Here is a 21,409-nt window from a genome sequence, read left to right on the forward strand (position 1 = left end):
CCGAGCGGAGCGCGGCGGGGGCTGGACGTGTGTGCCCGCGGGTCATGGACGGGCGGGCGGTGCTGATCCAGGCGCTGCTGGCGACAGGTACGGGCTGGCGTGGGGAGGGTCCCCGGTGCGGGCAGCGCGTCCCAGCGCCGTGCTCGGCTGAGGGTCCCGGACATGTGGGGGGATGGTTTTGGGTAACGCGGGCATGGCCGGTTCTGGGCGCGGGTAACGAGGTCCTGGCCCCGGGTGTGGGCGGACGGAAGATTGGTCCCCGTCCCGCGTGGGGGCCCGGGCAGGGCGGTGTCAGCCCCACTCCTGACCGCTCTCTCCGCAGTGTGCTCGGCGGCGGCGGGCGGGCTGCGCCGGGACGAGCTGCACAACGAGGTGCTGCACAAGGGCGGCGGTGGCGGCGGGGTGCCGCTCCCGGCCACGGCCCCGCTGCTCGGCGGCAGCCCGGAGAAGGAGGGCGGCGGAGCGGCCTCGGGGGACGACTTCAGCGAGCTGCCGAGAGGTAGGGACGGGCTAAGGGGTCCCAGGGCGGGGCCGGGGTCGCGGAACGGGCTGGGCTGGGGGCAATCAGAGCCGGAGAGGTCGCGAAGGTGCCGGGCTGGGCACTCAGTCCCGCGGGTGCCCCGGCCGCAGCTCCGGTTCCGCTTCGGAGGGACTTGCGGTGGTGGGTGGGAGCAGTCTCAGATAGCGAGCCCCGGCGGCAGCAGACCCGAGTGGGAGTAGCCCGTGGGGCACCAGCGCGGAGCAGTGGCGCTCCTGCCAGGGGCTGTCCGTGCTCCTGAAGTCCCCTGCAGGGCGGGTTCCGGGGTCTCAGCTGCTTGGCCGGGAGGCTCAGAGCCCCTCGTGGCGGGGTTGCCGTGTCCGCGGACCCGCGCTGCCCTGCCGGCCGTGGCCGTGGCGCGGGGACCGCCGTGAGTCACCGCCGCCCACACGCGGCTGCTCCTCATTCCGCGGCAGGGCTCGTCAGCCGGCAGCCCCGCCACGGGGGCGGTGGGGGCACCGCCGCTCTCTGGGGCTCCCGAGCACCCACACCGGGCTCCTTGCCCCGGGCTGGCAGCAGAGAGTGGCCCGGGGTCTCTCATGGTGGTTGGACGGGGCCCCATCGCGGGTGAGGGGGTGAACGTGCCTGTGCCTCGCACACGCGGCGCGCCGAGGGCAGTACCTGGCACCAGGAGCGTGCTCTGCTCCGTACAGATCACCCTCCTGTTTTTCCGTGTTTTTCTTTGCTTTCTGCCCGTGCCAGCAGACTGTGACAAAAAGCTGGCAAAACCGGGTTGAGCCACTCGCACTGGGGGGACTCAGCCCTCGGAAAACGCAGCAGTTTGTGTTGGCTTGCCAGCAGTGTGTATGGCTGGGAGATAATTCTTAGGGCAGGAGAGGCAGGGGACGGAGCAGCCCCTGCTGCCAGCCTCATCCGGCGGTTTCTCCAAGCCGCAGCGTTTCCTGGAGTATCGGTTTTCTCCCGGCGCAGCGTGGAGGATGTCGACATGGCTTTGCTAGGTGTGCAACCGGTGTGTGCCACGAGAGGCTCCGGTTCCGTGAGGAAGTGGTTGAGTTGTAAACCCGGGCAGGTTACAACTTGCCAGGTTGGACTCTGCTGTACTCTCCTTCCCGAGCAGCCCCAGGCTTAATTCACCGGGGTTACTGAGCACCATAGCTCGGGGGGAGCTAAAAAATCCTCCTTGGAGCGCAGTGCTCTCCAACACCTCAGCACCTATTGAGATCAAGCTGGGAGCTGGTTTTTTTTTTGGTATCTGCACACCTTAAAAACCATTCCAGTACTGTTGTTCGTGTTGGGCTGTGTCGGGGTGAGGAGCTTGGTGCTCTGGTTTCCACCAACCCGGCAGGGGGCTGGCATGGCACCAAAAAGCCGCTGGTTACTGCACCACAATTAAAACATACCGTTGTAATTCATGGGAATGATGCCCTCACCATCTTTTGGGCTCTGCAAAACCAAAACTTAAGGCAGGCTTGCTCTTTTAATCCTGCCCTGGGGTGAGTAAGGCATCCTTGTGCCCACGGGAAGGAGAGTCCATCAGAGCCATGAATAGGGTCTTAGAAAAGCCTGTGCTTGTCAGGGAAATAAAGGCCAGATAAAGGGGCAATTAGCAATGTTCTGTATTCAGTGGAAACTGGTGCATATAATAGCAGCATTTGAGATGTATAAAGCTCTGTTCCCCCTGCCCGACTCCCTTCTTTCCTTGAGAATTGTTCTTATGAATTGGAAAGGCCATGATATTTGTGAGGAGCTGAAGAAAAAAAGCCCCCTCCACCCCAGGCTCGGGGGCAGCTCCCAGCACAAAGGGCTGTGGGAGCCAGGGCTGAGCAGTGGTGGCAGCTCTGGGATGTGGCTTTGCCTTCCCTTTGCTTGGCACGTGGAGCTGATCTGACTGCTGTTCTCTCCTTCCCAAATTGTTCTTCAGTTGCCTTCCTGTCAAAGCCTCAAGGCCTCGTTACTCCCAAGAAAAAAGGGAACGGCAATAAAAGAAGAAAAGGCAAAGGTCTGGGGAAGAAGAGAGACCCGTGCCTGCGGAAGTACAAGGATTTCTGTATTCACGGAGAGTGCAAGTACATCCGAGAGCTGGGAGCTCCCTCTTGCATGTGAGTTGCTGCGTGTGCCTGTGCTAGGGGAGTCTTAGTCATGGTTCTTTCAATTCTCCAGGCCAGGCAGAGGAAAAGCAGAGATATTTTTAGTGCATGTTCCCTCCCCATGCACAGGGATAACTCTGACTTGGCCTCTTCCTTGTAATTCTTGAGAAGTGTCCACCCCTTCCCCAAAGCCTGTCATGGCCTTGGAGCCAGGGTTCCCTGCCAGCACGGTGAGCTCTGGCTGAGCTGGGGACTGCAGAATGGTGTGTAGGGCTGGGGTCTGGCAGCTGAGGGCTTCTGCAGGTCTGATTTGGGAAACCTCATCCTGACCCTGTCACTGTAAATGCCCCACTCTGAGACCTCTGGGCTCCTGCATCTGTCGGGGCACATCAGTGCAGGTGGGAGGAGCATCTCTGCCATGCCACCAGCAAAGTAGAGGGGAGGTAGCACCTTTGGGGACAGGCTGCCAAAGCCATGCCTGAGCTGTCCCTTGGCCTGATGAATGGCAGAGCTGTGTACCCCTCCTTGCCCACCCTCTCCCGGGGTGCAGAGCAAGCAGGGACTAGATGAGGCCAGTGAAGGAGAAAGTATTTGCCTGCTGCTGGGGCACCTGGATACAGCCCTGCTGCTGCAGGAAATACCCTGGGGTGCATATTTGATCCCCACTGACGTGGGCAGGACTTGAGCTGGCAGATATGTAAGAGGCTTTGTTCTTCACTATCAATCCTCTGAGCCACCCAGCCTTGAGCCCAGGGAAGATAATAGCTCCTTGGCTTATGGTGCCCACAGGATCTGCAATCTGCAGGGATCAAGCTCCACAGAGCTCCTCTAACTCCCTGGTTCCTCCCCGTTGAAGCTGTCATGAAGTTGGGCCCTTGCATGGGGGACTCGGGACTGCCAATGGAGGGGACATCTTTGCAGGCTCAGTTTGGGTTGGTGACCCAGCACAATGTGGGTTGTGACACCCTGGCCTAGAACAGGGACAGCCAGGTGTCCCCTGCCCAGATCCCTGGGGCTGGGAGAGAAACTGGGACACAGACAAGCAGCAGGGATTTGGGGCCTGGCTGTGTCTCTTCAGCATGGTGGTCTGTCCCTGAGTGGCATCTCTCAGAGCCATCAGAGTTTTTAGTTACAGTGTCCAACTGCCCCAGTCTCCTCTGCTGAAGAGGCCTCGTGTTGCCCGGTGTCACTCGGTTGTGGCTGCTCTTGATGCTTGGCTGTGCCCCTGTCACAGGGTCTCCTGGAGTGTCACTTCCCAGGGCACAGGGTGGAATGAGGATGCTGCTGGGCTGGGTCCTGCACCTTTGCCATGTGCCCAGCCTTGCTGCTGTGCCCAGGAGGTGATGCTGCATGTGGCATTGTGAGCCCAGGAACTGGGCTGAGTCCGGCTTGGAGATCAGCCTGAGGGTCAGTGGTGCTGGATATAGAGGGATATATTTATCTGATTGCATCAGTGCAATGTGGCTCAGGGAGGGCTGGAAGCCTCCCAGCCTGTGTGGAGCGTTATTTCTGTTACATGAGCAACCTCCCAAGTCTCCAGGGATGGGACACCTCTGAGCTGTCAGGGTGTGCAGGAACATCCTGCTCCATGGGAAATGCTGGCCCAGCTGCCTCACTGCTCCCTTCCCACTCCCAGAGGTGGTCTGAGCAACCTGCCTGTGGGTGACTGGGAAGAGCACAGATCCCAGTGCCTTCTACTGGGGGAAACCTCAACCTCTCTAGGATCCTTCACTAGGTGCAGAAGAAGCTTAATTTACCAGTCCAATAGAGATGATGGTGACATCAGACCTCCCAGCTCAGGGGTGTGGAGGAGCAGGCAGGGTGCTGGTTAAGGCTGAGCGCAGAGGCATTGCCTTCCCACGGGGTGTGGGGCACACAAAGACCTCCTGTCCTTGCTCACCACTGACCTTTATGAGTTTCCTTCTTGCCCAGATGCCAGCCAGGCTATCATGGAGAGCGCTGCCACGGCCTCCTGCTGCCGGTGGAGCACCCGCCCAGCGCGTACGACCACACCACAGCCCTGGCCGTCGTTGCTGTTGTCCTGTCCTCCCTGTGTCTCGTCATCATCGCAGCCCTGCTGATGCTCAGGTGAGGGGGATGGCACTGAGCTCCCAGATCTGTATCTCTGGGAAGATCATGTGCAAGAGGAGGGATGACAGGGGTTTCTCCATGCCCTGAGCATCTCTTTGCTTGGCCTCGCAGGTGTCACAAGAGGGGTGGCTACGATGTAGAAAACGAAGAGAAAATCAAGCTGGGCATCACTGTGAATCACTGAGGATGCCAGGTGCTGGCGAGGTGAGCCCCTGGCTGGGCGTGGGGCTGGTGGACATGTGGGGGCTCTGCTGTTTGTGCTGGGGGACAGCTGTATGGATCCTGTGCCAGAGCTAGGCAGGAGCTGAAGGCAGCCTGAGTCTGGAGAAGCAGCTGGCTGAGAGTCTGGGCTGCCCTGTGGGGCTCCAGTCTTCTTTTCTCCCCTTCCTGCTGAAATCCTGTCCCCTGGCACCCCTATCATTCCTATGTCTTTCTTTCTAACCCTAAGTCCGTGCTCTGTGCTTGTGTTCCATGCTTTGGAGATGTTTGGTAGTAGGGAAGCTGCTTCTGTTTTGTTTAGCTTTTTTCCCCCCGCTCATTCTGCTCTCTCTCTGACCCTCTGAGTCACTTCCCCTCCTTAGATATTGCCTCTATTTATATACATATGTAAAAAACCCCTTTCCTTTTCATTCCCACTCTGCTTATTACTTGCACCAAAGCAATGCCTATCAGCTTGGCACAGGGAGGATCTTGCTGCCAGCCCATGCCATGTTCTTCTGGCTGGGCTGGGATGTGTGCTCTGCCCCAGGGGTGGCTCTGGGGCTGGGTGCTGAAAATCTGTCAAACTTCCTCCGATCTGACCTAAATCCTGACGTTAGATGTAGTCATACATATTACAGCTACTTCTCTTCTTTAAAAAAAAAAAAAGAAAAGTCATTGTTCTTTGTGAGGATGAAGTAATGCCTTTGGAGAATTTCTGTCATGCTCATCACAGTGTTGGGGGTGGGAATTTGAGCTGTTCATAGAAGCTGAATTTTCAGGAAAGAGACTTGGCACAAGGCTGTCCTCACTGTCTCCTTTACCCTGGGGGTTACTGGGGTGGATGTGTCCGGTGGAAAACGTGCTGTGATCCCTGGAAGGGAGCATGGTGGGGCACCTTGGCTCCCATCCTCCCGGGTCCAGCCCCGAGGGGCGGCGTGGGGCTTGGGTGGGCTGGGTGTGTCGGCACCTCCATCCCAGCACGCAGGGAGTGCTCTGTGGCAGCGCAGCCCAGGATGGCGGTGTGAGCTCTCCCGCCTCTCTCTTGCAGGAGCCGGCACTAATGCACTTCTACCTCCTGGAAGAGGCGAGACCGCGGCGCCAGCGGCACGGGGCTGCGGCACGCTGGGGGCTCGCTGGAGCACCGGGACGGCACCGGCGGGGCTGCGGCGGCTCCGTGGCCACCTCCGGGACGGAGCGGGGCTGACCGGGGGCACGGGGGCTCTCCGTCCGCTGCAGTACGTGCCGAGGAACAAGCTGTGAAAGGGAGGAGACCGAGCTCGGGGCTTCCTTCGCCGCAGAAAGGGGGGGAGGGTAACAGCTATTTAACAAGATATTTTTCATTTTAAATTATATATTTATTTTAGATAAACTGTACATAGTATTTATATTTATTGTAGGTCTGGCCCTGCATACTTCATGTACGTCAACATGACAGGGTCAGACCTCCCTTATTTTTTAAGTGCAATGTAATATTCTAATAAATAACACTTTGTAACAAACACTTCTTGGGTCGTTAATTTAATCATGGAGGTGGAAAGCAGTCAGAAATCTGAAGGCTGTGTTCAGCACCAATTCCATGCTGGTCTGGTACTGCCAACAGCAGCAGAAATCCTGAGTGTGTGGTCAGGGCTGCTGGATCAGCTTCTGCCATCCTTGGGGAGCTATGTAGTGTAAGGGGCTGGAGGCAGGATCCATCTCAGCTTGGCCCCATGTGGATTATTTCAGAGATTTTCTTCATCTTTGCCAGCTGGTGCTTCGGGAAGAGTGTGATGTTTGTGTGTCTGCTCACCAAGCAAAGCTGTCTCCAGTATAGATAAAGCCACTCTGGCCACTGATCCGTTCAAATGGGAATGGTCCCTGGTTTTAAGCCAGCATTTGTCATTTAGACACTAGCACAGGTTGCCCAGAAAAGCTGTGGCTGCCCCATACCTGTGGGTGTTCAAGGCTGGGCTGAATGTGGCTTTGAGCAACCTGGTCCACTGGAAGGTAGGCTGGATTATCCTAAAGGTCCCTTCTGACCAAATAATATGATGGTTCTATGATTTGGCAAAACCAACAAATCCAGCGGTGGGATCACACCCCTCTTGAAAAGAATCCCAGCTGTTCTTGGGGGGATGAGAGGTTCCTGAAGCTGAGGTAATTCCAGCAAGCATCACTTCTTACAGTGATCAGGAATGATTCCTTACTTTGCAGTAAAAATAACCTCCAAACCAGTTCTTTCCTCTTCCCTGGGGGGAAGTGAGAGCGGGGGAGTTGCTGGCTCTGCTAGAGAGCCGTGAGGCAGAGAGAAACCAACAGGATCCTGGGCTGCATCCAAAGAGTGTGGCCAGCAGGTCAAAGGTGATTCCTCCCCTCTACCATGTACAATTCTGGTGTCTCCAACATAAGAACAATATGGAACTGCTGGAGCAAGTCCAGGGGAAGCCACAAAGTTGGTAAGAGGAGTGGGGGATCGTCCCTATGAAGACAGGCTGAGAGAGCTGGGGCTGCTCTGGTGGAGAAGAAAAAGTTGAGTAGAGAATTCATTGCCACCTGCTAGTGTCTGAGGGGGCCTCCAAGGAAGCCAGAGAGGGACTCCTCACCAGGAACTGTAGTGACAGGACAAGGAGTAATAGGCACAAATTAAAAGAAGGGAATTTTAGGTTAGGTATATGGAAGAAATTCTTTATTGTGAGGGTGATGAGAGATGGAAACAGGTTGCCCAGAGTAGCTGTGGCTGCCCTATCTCTGGGACTGTCCAAGGCAAGGTTAGATGGGGCTTGGAGCAACCTGGGATAGTGGAAGGTGCTCCTGCCCGGGGCAGGGGGACTTGGCATGAGATGATCATTAAGGTCCTTTCCAGCTCCTTAGGCAGGGATGGTTCTCCTCTCCCCCTCCTGCCGCTCCGGGCCCTCTCCAGCCCCGCGCGGCGCCCTCAGCCCGAGCCGGGCACACCCAGGCGGGGCCGGCCCAACGAGCTGGTCTCGGGCCCACAGCCCCACCGGTGCAGCCGGCCCCGGAGGGCACCGCAGGGTGGAGCGAGGAGCCCCCAGCCCGCTCGGTGCCGGGGCCGGGGCCGGTCCCACAGCAGCTCCCGGCCCGCTCGGTGCCGGGGCCGGTCCCACAGCAGCTCCCGGCCCGCTCGGTGCCGGTCCCACAGCACTTCCCGCCCGCGGGTGGAGCCCTGACTGCCCCCGCCCCTCCGCGCATGGGCGGTGCGCGGACAAGATGGCGGCGCCCGTGGACCTGGAGCTGAAGAAGGTACGAGACCCCCGCCCGTGTGTTTCTCTTTCATGTGCGCTCCCTCCTCGTGTGCCACCCTTCCACTGTGTGTCCTGCCCATTGTGCGTCCTTCTCCGTCTCCCCCTCCGTGTCCCGGCGTCGCCGGCCGGTCCTCCCAGCCCGGGCCGGTTGTGCCCCCGCCGCTCCTCACCCCGGCGCTCTCCCCTGGCCAGGCCTTCACGGAGCTGCAGGCCAAGGTGATGGACACGCAGCAGAAGGTGAAACTGGCCGACCTGCAGATCGAGCAGCTCACCAAGACCAAGAAGCACGCGCACCTCACCGACACGGAGGTGATGATGCTGGTGGACGAGACCCGCATGTACGAGGGCGTGGGGCGGATGTGAGTATCGGCCGGGGCGGGGGACACCCCGGCTCTGGGTGCCGGGAGAGGGGCCCCTGGATTCAGGAAGGACATTGAGAGTCTGGAGCATGTCCGGAGAAGGATAACGCAGATAGAGAAGGGTTTGGAGCAAAAGGACTGGCTGAAGGAGCAGTGATAGCTCAGCCTGGAGAAGAGGCTAGAGGGGAACCTTCTTGCTTTCTTCAACTTCCTGACTGGAGAGTGGAGCGTGGTGGTCAGCTCTTGTCCCAGAGAGCAAGTGATGAGAGGACATAGGCTTAAACTGCACCAGGGGAGGTTTAGGTAGGTCATTTCTTCACAGAAAGGGTGATTAAACATTGGAAGGGGCTGCCCAGGGAGGTGGTGAAGTCACCATCCCTGGAAGTGTTTAAGGCAAGACTGGACATGGCACTTAATTCCATGATCTAGTTCACGAGATGGTGGTGGGTCATAGGTTGCACTCAGTGACCTCAGAGGTGTTTTACAACCTGATTGATTCTGTGATTCTGAGATCCCCAGCCTGAGGCTCTGTGAAGCCTCCAGGCTGCTGCCCTGGGCAGGAGGCTCTCCACAAAGAGCATGTTAGCTTTCTGTCAGCACATTCACTTGTTTCCTTTTTCTCATTGTCTTCCATTTATAATTTCAGCAGTCTACCTGTGAATGCAGCAAGGCTTATTCCTTTACCTCTTGGGATTAGGTACTGGCTGCCTCAGTGAAGGGCTGTTACAAATTATATTGGCTTTGTGTGGTTTTGCTTGCTGGCTCAGCTCCTGGCCTTGATGCTGTCCTCTGGCACCTCTGGGGAGTTTGTAACTTCAGCTAGCAGAATGCTCTAATGCCAAATGGTGTTTGTGGGAAGGCCCTCACAGATCTGCCCAGCATCAGTCATTTCCAGTGTAGTTTATGTCAAACTCCTTGAAAACCCCCTGTGCATAGCTCCTGTGCTCAGGGCTTTGCTGGCACAGATGTTTTACAGAAATGTCCTTTGCAGTGTCATGCCAGGCAATGGATCTAATGTCATTGTTTGGATTTTTTTCAAACCCTTGGAAGTGAACATAAAGCTTGTATGGGTAGTCCCAGTGCATTCTTAAAGATGTGCTTCTCTGTGTTGGATGGCTGTCAAAAGAAACACCTTAAACCAGGCTGAGGTGTTCTGATTGATTTCTGCAATGCCTTTTGATGGGATTTCAGCAGCCTCTGATAGAAGACCCTATAAAGTGGTCTTTATACAAAGAAGTTTCACCATATAAAGTGGTTTCAAATCTGAGACACATGCTTGCTTGACAAATACCACATTAGATTTCTGCATTTCTGATTTGAGAAATAGGATTTTGTCTCGTGTGAGTTGGGTAACAGTGATGACTGCCCAACTCGGGATGTGGTTTGTGAAATACTGGATCTGCTTGGACTGCTGCCAGCAGGGGAGATTGTATCAACCTCTTCCCCGCCCTGTTTACCCCACCTCCTTCGTGTCAAAGTGGCTGATCACAGGACCAAGCAGTGAGCCAGGTCAGCCTTCAAGTGCCCTCATCCCTCAGCTCACACAATCTCCAGACAAAGTTGCAGGGAGGTGGCAGGACTGGGAAGCCAGGAATGGTGTGTGCTTTGCATTTTGCTGGGAGTTTCAGGGGAGTTGTACCCAGGCTAATGGAGCTGTTCAGAATGGCAGGGTTCCCACTAAATAAACTTTTCCAAGTAGGTTAAATGTTTATGTTGGGTTTGGTGGGCATGCTGATGACATCAAAAAGAGACAGAGTCTGGTCTCTTGCAGGAGGGGACTGATTGACCTGGACAGGCTGTAGATGTTGCAAACACTTGTGTTTGGAGTAGTCATGAGATGTCTCAAAAGGCTTATTTTTTCTGTTTGGGTTCTTCACAGAGCAGACAGATGAAGAGTCAAAGATAATTCTGGAGCCAACATGTTTCTCTAAAGCTTTTTCAGAATTCGAGAGTCTAGAGTGCCTTTGGATGGGAGAAGTCCCTCAAGGTACTTTAAGAATGTGAGAGTGTTGGTCTTTATCATTAAATGATCCTGCCTGTGAATCAGGTGTGGGGGGCAGATATTATTTCATCATGGTCTGAAGTGCATTGTCCTGCTTTCTGCTTCTGCCTCCTCCTTGGGAGTGAGACACCTTCTTGATGTGCTAAAGCACTTACCCTTGCTGTGTGCAGGAGCCCCAGTCCTGTGGGGAGTCCTCTCTTCCTCCCCTTTCCATGAGCAGACAGCTGTGAGGCACGGCTGGCAGCTCCGGCTCCTCAGGGATGGCAGAGGCGCCAGCAGGAAAATATTTGCACTGTGATATTGTTTAAAAACTGAACTCTTCATGGCCTTTGTTGTATTAGTGGCTATGCAAATACAGATTAAGGGAGTGCTCTTCTTCTGAATGCTGTTCATTCATTCTTTTTTTTTTTTTCATTTTTTTTTTCCTGCCTAACCTTGACAGGTGTTTCTGTGAGCTCTGCCTGTCCTGGCTGTGGGGCTGAAGCTGCCCTGCCAACTGGCAGTGATGCACTGGTGTAATTTGTGTCACTTCCTAGTGCAGAGAGCTTGCACCAAGTACATGAGGAACTTCCTGAAGCCCACTCCAGCCCTAGGAGAGCATTTATTGCTGGAGTTTGGGCTTTTGGCAAAACAGGCTAAAGCAACCCTAGAGCAGGAGTTTAAATGGAAGGCAGTCTGGCATCTTGTGTTCCACTGGAGGCCAAAGGAGGTGGGCACTGTGGTTCCTCTGGACATAGAAGCCATGTTCTGTGAAGTGGACTAGCAGATGTCCTGCATGGACATGAGTTTGGCCACCAAAGGCATATTTGTGATGTCTTAACTTCATTTATATAGTCCAGCATGGAAATACTGGAGCTCTAAAGGGTTTCAGTTACCCAGGAAGGGTGGAGGTTTGAGTCACTGTTAACTCTGATTACCAGGGTTCTTCTGCTTGAATAACTAAATTCTTGAAGTAAGTTTTGTGCCTCTATTCCTGTGCTTAACTTTTTTTCTTTTAAAATTCCTTTTTTTTTTTTCCTCAGACCCATCTAAGCTGCTACTTAGAATCTGGGTTTCTGTGTTTTTCCTCCAGCTGGGGTGGATGGGCTGTATGCAAAGGGCTAGCACCTACCCTTCTGTAGGACAAGATACTCCAGGTCTTCGTGGAATTTGAAGGCTTGAGAAACTGTGGTGACGTGCTGCATCCTGGGAGGAAGCCTGCCTGCTTTGGTACTTCCTTCTGCATTACTTGGAAAGTAATCATGTGGTTTTATTTTCTGAACCCCTATCCTGAGTCTCCTTCCTTCCCAGAAAGCTTTTCCTTCACTGCTGATGAATGTGAAAGTTTCATTTGTTGTTCCTCAACTTGAGTTTGATTTGTTTTTTTTTTTTTTGGGAGTATTGCAGTTTGTGTAACATGCTGAGGCCTTACTGGGCTCCACACGTGGGGCTCAATTTACTTTTGCTGAAGCTATTTTTGCTTTGACAGAAGAAATGTCAGTGCCACATAGTATGAGCTGATGAATTGCTGTGTACTGTACATATCTGTGAGGCTGGGATCTCATCTGGGTGGTGGCATCTTGCCAAATACATTTCAGTTCTGTTACTTCATACTCTTTTGAAGGGCCCGTTACGTAGCCTGAGACAGCTACCACTGTGCTGGACTTCTGCTTCAGCTATTTGTGAACTGATATCATCGTGTTGCTTTGAGAACTATGTTGAAAGTTTAAGCTTCAGAATTCTGTCTGAATATTTCAGACCTTTCCCTTTACATTCTTCTAGCCCATAACCTGGACAAGATCCTTATTTACAGGAGAAAAATGTCTGGCACTTGGTGTGGGGCACAGTGAGGAGAGTGCTGCAGATTTTCATGCCGTGCCAAAATAGACAGTCAGTTTTGGTTTGATATTGCTTTATCATCAGTTTACTTGTACAGCTAATGGGACAACACTTAAAAGAGAAAATACAAGTAAAAATCAAGCAAACACTGTAGCACAACTTTTGGCATAAGATTTTCTGCAAGCATAATATATTATCACAGCTGTCCCTATAAAATGACTTTGTACCATTACAGTATTTTATGGGACAGCTGTAGTAACATGATTTTGAATTTAATTTTTTTTTAAAAGAGTGGTTCAGATTTTTGGTGGCTGAAGCATATGCATGTGAAACCTGAGAGAGAATTAAGTGTTCTTGATGATTCCTTGGATTTAAATGCATTCTTGTTTTTACTGTGATTCATGGTTTTGTTTGAAAATGAGACAGGATCATCAGTCACTGTAAGCTCTTTCCTGAACCCCCAAAGGCAGCAATCCCTGCTGCACATCACTGGGTAAAGCTGCAGGAGCTGCATTTTCACTGTTTGTGTGTGTGAGGTGTTCGATTCTGCCAGCACTGAGCACGGCAGCTGCCCTGTGCTTCCTGCTCACATGTCAAAAATCTCACAAAGAGCTGAAGGACACCCAAGGCTTAACCTTGATGGTTCAACTACTAACTATAGGCTGGTGTGTGAAATCTGAGTGCCTTCTCCATGGGCTGGCTCTGTGGGGAAGGCTCGGTGCGGGCTGGGCGCTGGAGCCCGGCTGCCGAGGAGCTGACAGGTGCTGACACCAGTCCCAGGCAGCAGCTTTGGGTGTTGCTTTCTGGCCAATTTGTGGTTTATAAACCTAAAGTTCCTCTATGTAGCTATTGGAAAAGGCAGGATTTATTTTCCACAGTAAGTCTGGTGTGTAGAGAAGTTCAATCAGGCGCTGAGCTGTGAAGAAAATAAAATTTGTGTCCAGCTGCTTGACCACTGCTGCTGCTGCACATTGAACGAGCTGTTGGGAGCTGGTACATGAGGAATCAAAGGCTATATGGGCATAAGCCAAAAAGTTCTCCATCCCACAGTTGGTTTTTACTTCAGATTTTTCCTGATTTTGAACTACTCACTTTTGTTGCGGCCTGAGCAATGATCTTCACAGTGTTGTTAGGTGTGAGTGGGCCTAAAAGTTTGCAAATCTTTTTAGAGAGCTGTCATGGAAAGCAGAAATGAGAACGATGCTTGCAGGGGTGGTGCAGTAGTTTTCTGTGCTGCTGCCTGTGACTTGATCTGTGAAGTAAGGGGCAGGAGCTTGTCATCCCCTTCCTGGTTAATTGGGAGGATGAGAGGAGCAGAGCTGGTCCATGGACTGTGGTTACTGCTGGCAGTAGTGAGATACTGGCAATCTGGACTCCTGGATTTGGTTCCAGCTCAGAAAGGGAGCTTGTTCTCTTGGGCACAGGCTCCTTTTCCAACTGACATCTCATTTCCAAGCACATTTCCTTCCCCACTGCCCTGCCCCCGCTTCGTTCTTGATCTTGTTCCTGCTGCCCAGGGCTGCTCATTTGTAATCTCCTGGATATCTTGGTCCAGTTATAGCTCTTCTGCCCTCCTGCTCTACATAATTTCTTCATGCAAGACTGAAATGTCAGAGAAGAAAAGATTTCCATGGCTTGTGTGCAAGATGTCTATCTGCCCTGTTCTAGGAAACAGCTGCATTTCTTTAAAGAATCAGCTTTAGGCAGAGAACTTGGACCTGTCTGATAAGTCAGTGTTTGTGAAATACATAAGGAGTAGAAACAAGGGTCTTAAAATAAAAATAATAGCTAATTTAAAATACAAATAAGTCTTTTACTTATCCCTACTGGAAATAAATCTGTTAGTTATAGTCCCCCACCTACTGCGTGGGTGTTCCCATAGGAGATTAGCAATACAGCTTTTCCTCTTGCTTGTCTCCCTTGCCTGGTGACATTTAACTCTTTAGGAACATTTTTTTGTTGGGACTAGGACTATGACATTCCCACAAGTCTGTTCCATTCTTTTCTTTATCCCTAACTTTTTCTCCACCTGTTTCCTAGACAACACAGAGGAAGGAGCTACCTGAGTAAACTTGAGATGAAATCTAAACTGAGAAGAATAAGGGTCAGAAGGGAGGCTGAATGCTCCTGCAGGCTGCCCTTGTTGCTAGAAGAGGGAGTTTGATGTGCTGTGAGCCAGAGGCAATGTGCTGTCATGGAAATGCCAGAGCCTTCAGGAAGCCTGCTCTCTCAGGGCAGGTTTGCAGGTTGGGCTCCTGTGCATTGAGGGCTGTAGTGAGGCACCTTGGCTTTGTCCCTGCCTCTAGAGAGAGGGAAGCTGAGATCTCTTGCAAATACAGCCCATCTCTTATTTCAGGGGCTCAGAGTTCTGTTTGGATATGGGCTAGACAAGTATTGAATGTTCTGAGGAGCTTACACTGCTCCTGCTTTTGTGACTTGCTGTGCCAAATGACTTTGCAAAACCATTATGGAACATGAGTGACTGATTTCTGAAGTTCTCCAAGCACTTGAAATGTCACTCTGGTATTCTGAAACAGTCAGGAACTTCCATTTATTTTAATATTTAGTGGATTTAAAATACTGTGTTTTGAAACTTCTTCCCCATTTCCTGAAGAAAATTTTGGAATCAAGGGTGAGAGTCCCTGGAGAAATACTGAATTCTAGAGCACTTCTTTCAGAACACAGGGCTGTTAGGATGTGGCTTTCCTGCAGTAGAGAAGAATGGCCAGAACACTGGCCCAAAAAAAGGGTCCCTGCTGTATTTCTGTTTTTTTGGAGATGCCCTTCCAGGTGTGCAGTCAGTGGATATTCAGCCAGCAGGACAGGGTGTGACAAGGTACTGAGGGCCCACAGCTCTCAGAGGGACGTGCCCAGTCAGTCTCTGAGCTAGGATGTGAATGTCAGCATCAGATATAAATTTTATGTGGAACAGCCTTAAAACAAATGACAAATCTAAGTCTGAACATGCTGGCCTTGTCACCTGTTCAAAGCCTGAAAGAAGGGGAGGTTCATTCATGACCCCTGAAAACTGAATTAAAACACTGAATTAAATATGAAGAAACCAATCCCATGGCATGAGAATTCCATTTTACACAAGTTTAATTCAGAGATGCAAGAACCAAAGTGCTGCATCAAATCTTGAACCAAATGCAAGACAATTTCTGTCTTGAATTCTTACTTTGTTTTCTCGAAAACTATTTGCTGAATTAACGGAATGTTTTGGCCAATTTAGCAAAATAAAAAAAAAAAGAAGAAGTTTGTTCTTGCTGATTAGGACACAGCAGTGTGGTTGTTTTAGTGCAAGCTAATTTAACTCCAGAGTCCAGAAATATCTGTCTATTAGTGTTATGCTTGGATGCTTTTGGCTCAGTTATCTTTGTGTCCACTGCTGTGAAGTTTTCTGTAGTGCTTTGATGCTTTGTTGTGGCAGCATTTGGGATGTGCAGAAGCCAAGACTGTGCTATTTACCCACAAGCTGGGTCTTCCTCCTCACTTTGCATTTCAAAGGTTTCCTCCCAGACAAGGCAGAAATCTTTTTTCTCTTTTTTCTTCTCCCCTCTTGCAACTGGGGATGGATTTGCTTTTCAAAAAAGATGGATCCTGATTTTGCCAGTTTCCCTGTACAGGTTCTTAGGGAGGGTCTGCTGCTGGGAAGGGCATAAGTTTGTCTGTCAGAGTATAGCAGTATCTTCATGTCACTTAATTTGCTACTGCAAAGTTCACCTTTTTGATCACAGAATATTTATCAATAAGAAAAAAATGAAAATAGAAATGTCCTTAGGATTATTTACCAGGGTGCTCACACCAGCATTTGCTTGTTTATGTTTTCCTTGGTGCATATCCATGTGGTGTTGTAGTTTTAATTTTTTTGTTGTTGTTGTTGTTAAGCATTCTTCCATAGGAATTTTTGGAGAATCCTTGAAAATAGAGCAGATTTTAGAAATGGATCTTAACTTCCTATTATTGGAAAAATTTTTCTGTTTTCTGTTTCTTTCTGCTTCTGGTACAATCCAGACTGCAAAAGATCTATTTGAGGTGCATGTGTGGTTGGCATGTTGTAGTCATCTGAGTTCCCTTGGCTTAAATAAACCACAGCTCATCAGTGCTACATACTAACAAATTATATGAAAACAAAATTAGAAGACAAAACCACTAAATCAGGAATATAGTAAGGCAGAACCACTCAAGGAGATTTCAATTGCATGAACTGCTGTTGTTCTTGCACTGATTTCCCACATGGATTTAATCTCAAATGTTATGAATTCCTGTATGATAGAGAGGAATATTTTTAAAATTCCATTTATGTCAATTGAGCCTTGAAAAAGAATTTATGATGTTCATTAAAAGCAGACCACAGTACTATTTTCTTTTTTTTGGCCTTGTGCTATATTTAATACACACTTAGAGGTATATTCCTGATGTCTTTTTTTAAAGAACCCAACATGAACAATGGTATAAATCTACCATCTAGTTAAGTGTCTGGCAATGCAGAAACTGCTGTTTGCAAGCTGTGTTACTATCTTGGCTTGAGGTAATGTAATATGCTGGAGCTATTGAGAGATGCCCCCCAAAAAAGTGAAAGCTCAATGTAAACATGGCCTGAAGTGCAGCCCAAGCCCCTCCGTGGGGCTGGGCGCGTCAGGCCAGCCCTGCTGAGCTTTGGGGAAGCCAAGAGCGTGGAATTCTTTGTTCAAATCCTTTAGCTCCTTAGAGTAAATAGGTTTATGGCTTACAAACGTTCATCTGAGTAAAAGTTACCCTTGTTGGGGCCTACATAAGACGAGGTTTGGCCGATGTCCAGCGCCGCTAATCCCGGGCTCTGCGTGCTCCGGTGTGTCAGGCTGGCTCTGCACAGGTTGTGCTGCCCACTGGGGATGTCTCCTGCCCAAAGAGCTCCTGGTGCTCATCCACCTCTCTGAGGGCAGCAGTCAAATGTCATGTGAGCTATAAACTGCTGCTCCTTGGAATGCATTCATGTATAATCCTCCCGACATAAGCTGCGGGATTTGTTTTGCTTTAAGGTATGCGGGGGGAATAGTTAGGGTCAGCTATATCGAGGTGACCCAGTGAGACGACTGACCACTAAAATAAATGCAAACATAGGAAAAGCTTCAACTCATCTGTTCAAACTCCATCTGTTCTGAACCAGCTCTAGTTAAGGCATATGATCTGTTGATGGGAGATTCAAAATCAGGCTGAAAAAATGTGAAACCTTTAGACATGAAGGGTGGCAGCACAAGCTATAATTAGTGATGATTTTTCTTTTTTTTTTTTTTTTAATATTGCTTGCTTGTCTTGTTTGGAACTGGTTAATTCATCTATGGTGACTAAAACTGGAATTTGGAGGGGTATAAACTGTGCCTGGTATGAACTGCATAGAGAATCATTTACAGAAGCACCAGCAAATCCTGAGAGAGTAGAAGAGGACTACTGGGTGCTGGCAGTTCTGCACAGCTGGTTTTGGTTCAATCAAGCTAGATTGCTTGGGATCAGCTCCTTGGAAGCCTTTCTTCCATTGGCTTTGAACAGTACTTAAAATGCAGTAATCCCCTGCTGAGTCTGCCCAAAGCTTGAGCAGCAGTGCAAGTTCAGAATTAAAAAGCGTCTTTAAATAGATAAATGCATCACTGGGCTTAGCCAAACTTTTCTCACAGAGTGGTCTAATGCAAGCACTTGGTTTCAAGGGGCAGGACATTCCATGTAAACACTGCTGTGATATACCACAACATGTTAGGTTGTTTAGAACTACAGTAAACATGTTAAAATAATGTTAGGGCTTTGCACCAAGTTGTTTGTTTTCTTTTCAGTTTTTGTAGAGAGTTTCCCAAGTGGAATGAGAACCATGTAGCTGAAGTTACAGTGGCTCTTTGTGTGAGCTGGGAGCCAGGTGAATGGACTTACAGATGTGCCATTCATCATTACTCTGGCAAAATAACACTGGACATATGTACCTGTAAAATTGTCTCTGTCTGGAATTAGGCAGAGAGCTGTGTACCCATCTTGGCAGGGGAAAAGCTGAGGCTTCCCCTGCTACCCTGATTCTTGCAGGGATCTACATGGAGCCAGGTGGGAAGAGCTTCTTTGCAGACTGTTTGTGTGGGGGTCCTGTGGCCTGCTGTGGGGCTCCTTCCCTCCTGGTTTGAATACTTGAACACAAACAGCCTCTTGCCCAGGCAAGGCAGGCAGGAGAAACACTGGGACCACATTTCCTGACTCCAAGGGCAGAGGAGAGGCTGCTCATGCCCAGCTGCCTGCCACTGAAAGCTCCAGCTGTAAAGGCTGAAGTTTGTTGCAGTTGCAAGTAATTGAAAGTAGGGATTCTTCATGGAAAACCTGAACTATGAGCATCACTGTGACTCCACCTTTAATAACTTTAATGACTTGTATGTCATAATGAAGAGTGGCATGTGCTGAACAAACATCTCCATAACCTCATTCATTAAGAGGCAAATCTGTCAGAATCCAATATTATGTCTCAAAGTCAAGTAAACAGCACATTTTGGTGCAAACAGGCTGAGTTATGGAATTACTTACACTGGACCATCATCACTTTGTGGGTGTGTATGTGTGACACAAAGGAGCAGACAGATGATGAAGTGGGCAGCACTGCTGACCTGACAAGAGGCTGAAGGACTTCTGGGCCAGAGCATCAGGGAGTGCAATATAAACACTGATTGAATGAAAATTATAATAGAAAATTAGAATTGTGAAGGGGTAAGAGATCCCTTCAGAAAGAAACCAGCAGTGAGCCTCAGAGAGTGTATATAAACCACTTTCTCTGCCTTAGGGAAACAAAATTCCTGGTATGGAGCTAGCAAGGGGAGGAAAATAGAAACAAGTGGGAATATTTAGAGTGAGGTTTCTCTTTCAGTTCACTTGTGCTCTATTTCTGTTCCCATATTGCACTTGAGAACCAGCAGTCCCTGGGAGGCCAAGCCTGTAGGTGCAGTCGGTTGGCATCCACTTGGCTCTGCTCCATGGAGCTGTTCTTGTTGGCAGCCCAGGTCTGGCTGAGCACTGCTGTCCTCAGGGACCCCCCTCCTCTGCAACTTTCATTTCTAATTTTCTTTGGCTTGTTTTGAGTTTTTACCATAATCTATGGACACTGGAAAAATTATTAGCAAGTCCTGTTCTATTTTTAAGGGTCATTCTCTTTGAAATGGGTGGCCAGGTGAGATGGGGTCAACTTGTCCATTCTGACCCAGATATTTTTTGTGTTAATTTAGCAACAGTGAAAAAGCTCCCGTGTGAAGAGGTGATTGTTACTAAGCTTTGTCATTGCCCCTGTGGTGCTGAATCACTGTTTCATGGTTGATAGTGTGGGTGTCGTGTTTGACAGGTCTGTGAGTGTGTGCTGTGACGCTTCACTGAGAGCAGGAGGATACAGACAAACTCTCATATCTGGGGGAAGACTTGGTTTGCTGCTTGTCTTCTGTGGATTAGCAGTGCTTAAACTCCATCCCAGTCCAACACACAAACTCTGGGGGCTTGGAGCCTCCCATGAACTCCAGCAGAGCTGTGGAAGCAGCTCTTGGGTCAGTATTAGCTGTGTCACCTGCTGGGCTCTGCACCACTGAGCAGAAGGGGCTCCTCAGCTCAGTGACTCTCATATGGGGCCAGCTCTCAGCTGGTGCTGAACCTCCAGGCACAGAATTAACTTCATGTATTTGAAAGGATTGGTCACAAACTCACTCAGGGAAGAATTAAGTTGTCAGAATGAACCGTGCTTCTTTGATGAGCTTGGAAATCTGTACATAAAATAACTACATCTAACTGAAACCAGGCAGCAGAATGGCACTGCCCCGTTTCTCCAGCTTGGTGAGGGAAAAACCTAAAAATCACCCAGTTGATGTATTACTTAGGGTAATTGGAAAAATGAAATTTAGATTAAATTTAAATTCTGGTTTATTACAAGTGCCCTGCAGCACTTCTTACCTAATGAGCAGAACAAACTTCTGCTTTTTCCAATTGCTGCCCTAAACCACATTATTTCCTTAGGTAAAAACTTTGGCTGAGATCTCCATAATGTGTGTATCCCAAACTAGACTCTAAAAAACTGATGCATTTTTGAGTCCTGCTTGTGTTGGAAAGTGAAGCCACAGATTTGAACAGTTAACTGTGGATGTGGATTTACAGTTCAGCTTTCAGAGGCCTGGCCTTTGGCGTCTTCCAGGGTGACACCTGTGCTCTGGAGGCTGAGGGCTCCATGGTCCTGCATCAGGGAACTCAACTGGGTGGCTTTAAGCAGCACTGGTGAAGACCTGCAGGATGCTGCTGCCCAGCTCAGGGACATCTGACCTGCTTCTGAGCAAGTGTGTGAACAGACCCAGGTTCCATCCCACTGTTTTATAGCAGGCAAAATCAGGGTGGTTGTGTTTGTGCCCAGCTGCCTGCAGAAGTCTCGTCAGTGCTAATTTCAGCCATCCAGTTTTAATTTGCTGTCGCATGTCTGCCAGAGCATTGCAGGAGGGTGGGAAGGAGGATATTTTCCCCGATGACTGCTGTTGACATTTGCAGAATAAAAGTGAAGTCAGGCAGTTGTTTGTTGGAGGTTTTGGTGCCTGCAGCAGTTGTGAGCCAGCCGGGATCGCCCAGTGCCTGTCACCCAGCAGGGACATTCCCAGCTGCAGCATGGGGAAAATTGCTCAAGCTGTGTTGCTTTTGAACTTTGTTTTTTAGACCAGGGACGTCAGGGAAACCAAAATGATCAATCTTCCTGTACAATTTGGGGAAGCAAATGAGAAGGGATTGTATTCTTCTTTGCTGCCTCCACAAAAAAAGGAAATAATTCAGGAAACGTTCACATACCCAGGCAGGCTCAGGGAAGCAGTGACGTGGGAAGGGACTCAGGGCTTTGTGTACAGAAGGCATCTTGCAGCTTTGGTATTCACTAATGGCAGCTACTGCAGAAACAAGGCAAAATTTGAGTTTACAGGGGGTGTGTGTGAAGGCAGATGTTTTTTGTTCTGGTATCGTATGCCTGAGGTAACAGCATCAGAATGATGTGTTTGCTGGTGGTCCTGAAAAGTACCTTTTCTCTGGCTGGATCCAGGCTCTGTATCTAACAGCAATGAAAATAACTTCTTTCCTAGAAGGGTGGTCTTGAACCA

The 21,409-nt window shown here is 50.0% G+C and overlaps 2 protein-coding genes across 2 annotated transcripts in view; both read left to right on the top strand.

Annotated features, from left to right (window-relative positions):
• On the top strand, window positions 1-6,377 carry HBEGF (heparin binding EGF like growth factor). The gene is made up of 6 exons (XM_036391655.1): window positions 1-87; window positions 323-499; window positions 2,421-2,598; window positions 4,519-4,674; window positions 4,789-4,881; window positions 5,927-6,377. Exons 1-5 carry the CDS (start codon window positions 45-47, stop codon window positions 4,859-4,861), a joined length of 627 nt encoding a protein of 208 aa, XP_036247548.1. The 5' UTR covers window positions 1-44; the 3' UTR covers window positions 4,862-4,881; window positions 5,927-6,377.
• A 1,685-nt stretch (window positions 6,378-8,062) lies between these two features.
• Window positions 8,063-21,409, top strand: part of PFDN1 (prefoldin subunit 1) — a 31,560-nt gene continuing 18,213 nt past the window's right edge. The window contains exons 1-2 of the mRNA XM_036392041.1: window positions 8,063-8,118; window positions 8,313-8,479. Of these exons, the coding sequence (XP_036247934.1) occupies window positions 8,086-8,118; window positions 8,313-8,479 (200 nt within the window). The 5' untranslated portion in view covers window positions 8,063-8,085. The remainder of the gene's footprint in view (window positions 8,119-8,312; window positions 8,480-21,409) is intronic.

This window comes from Molothrus ater, chromosome 15 (genome assembly GCF_012460135.2).
Source record: "Molothrus ater isolate BHLD 08-10-18 breed brown headed cowbird chromosome 15, BPBGC_Mater_1.1, whole genome shotgun sequence".
Taxonomy (NCBI): Eukaryota; Metazoa; Chordata; class Aves; order Passeriformes; family Icteridae; genus Molothrus; species Molothrus ater.

Excerpts from the sequence above, each read along its gene's own strand:
- HBEGF (XM_036391655.1), top strand. The coding sequence starts at position 45 with ATGGACGGGCGGGCGGTGCTGATCCAGGCGCTGCTGGCGACAG. Across the intron at positions 2,599-4,518 it reads CTGGGAGCTCCCTCTTGCAT|ATGCCAGCCAGGCTATCATG; the intron begins GTGAGTTGCTGC and ends CTTCTTGCCCAG. Across the intron at positions 4,675-4,788 it reads GCAGCCCTGCTGATGCTCAG|GTGTCACAAGAGGGGTGGCT; the intron begins GTGAGGGGGATG and ends TTGGCCTCGCAG.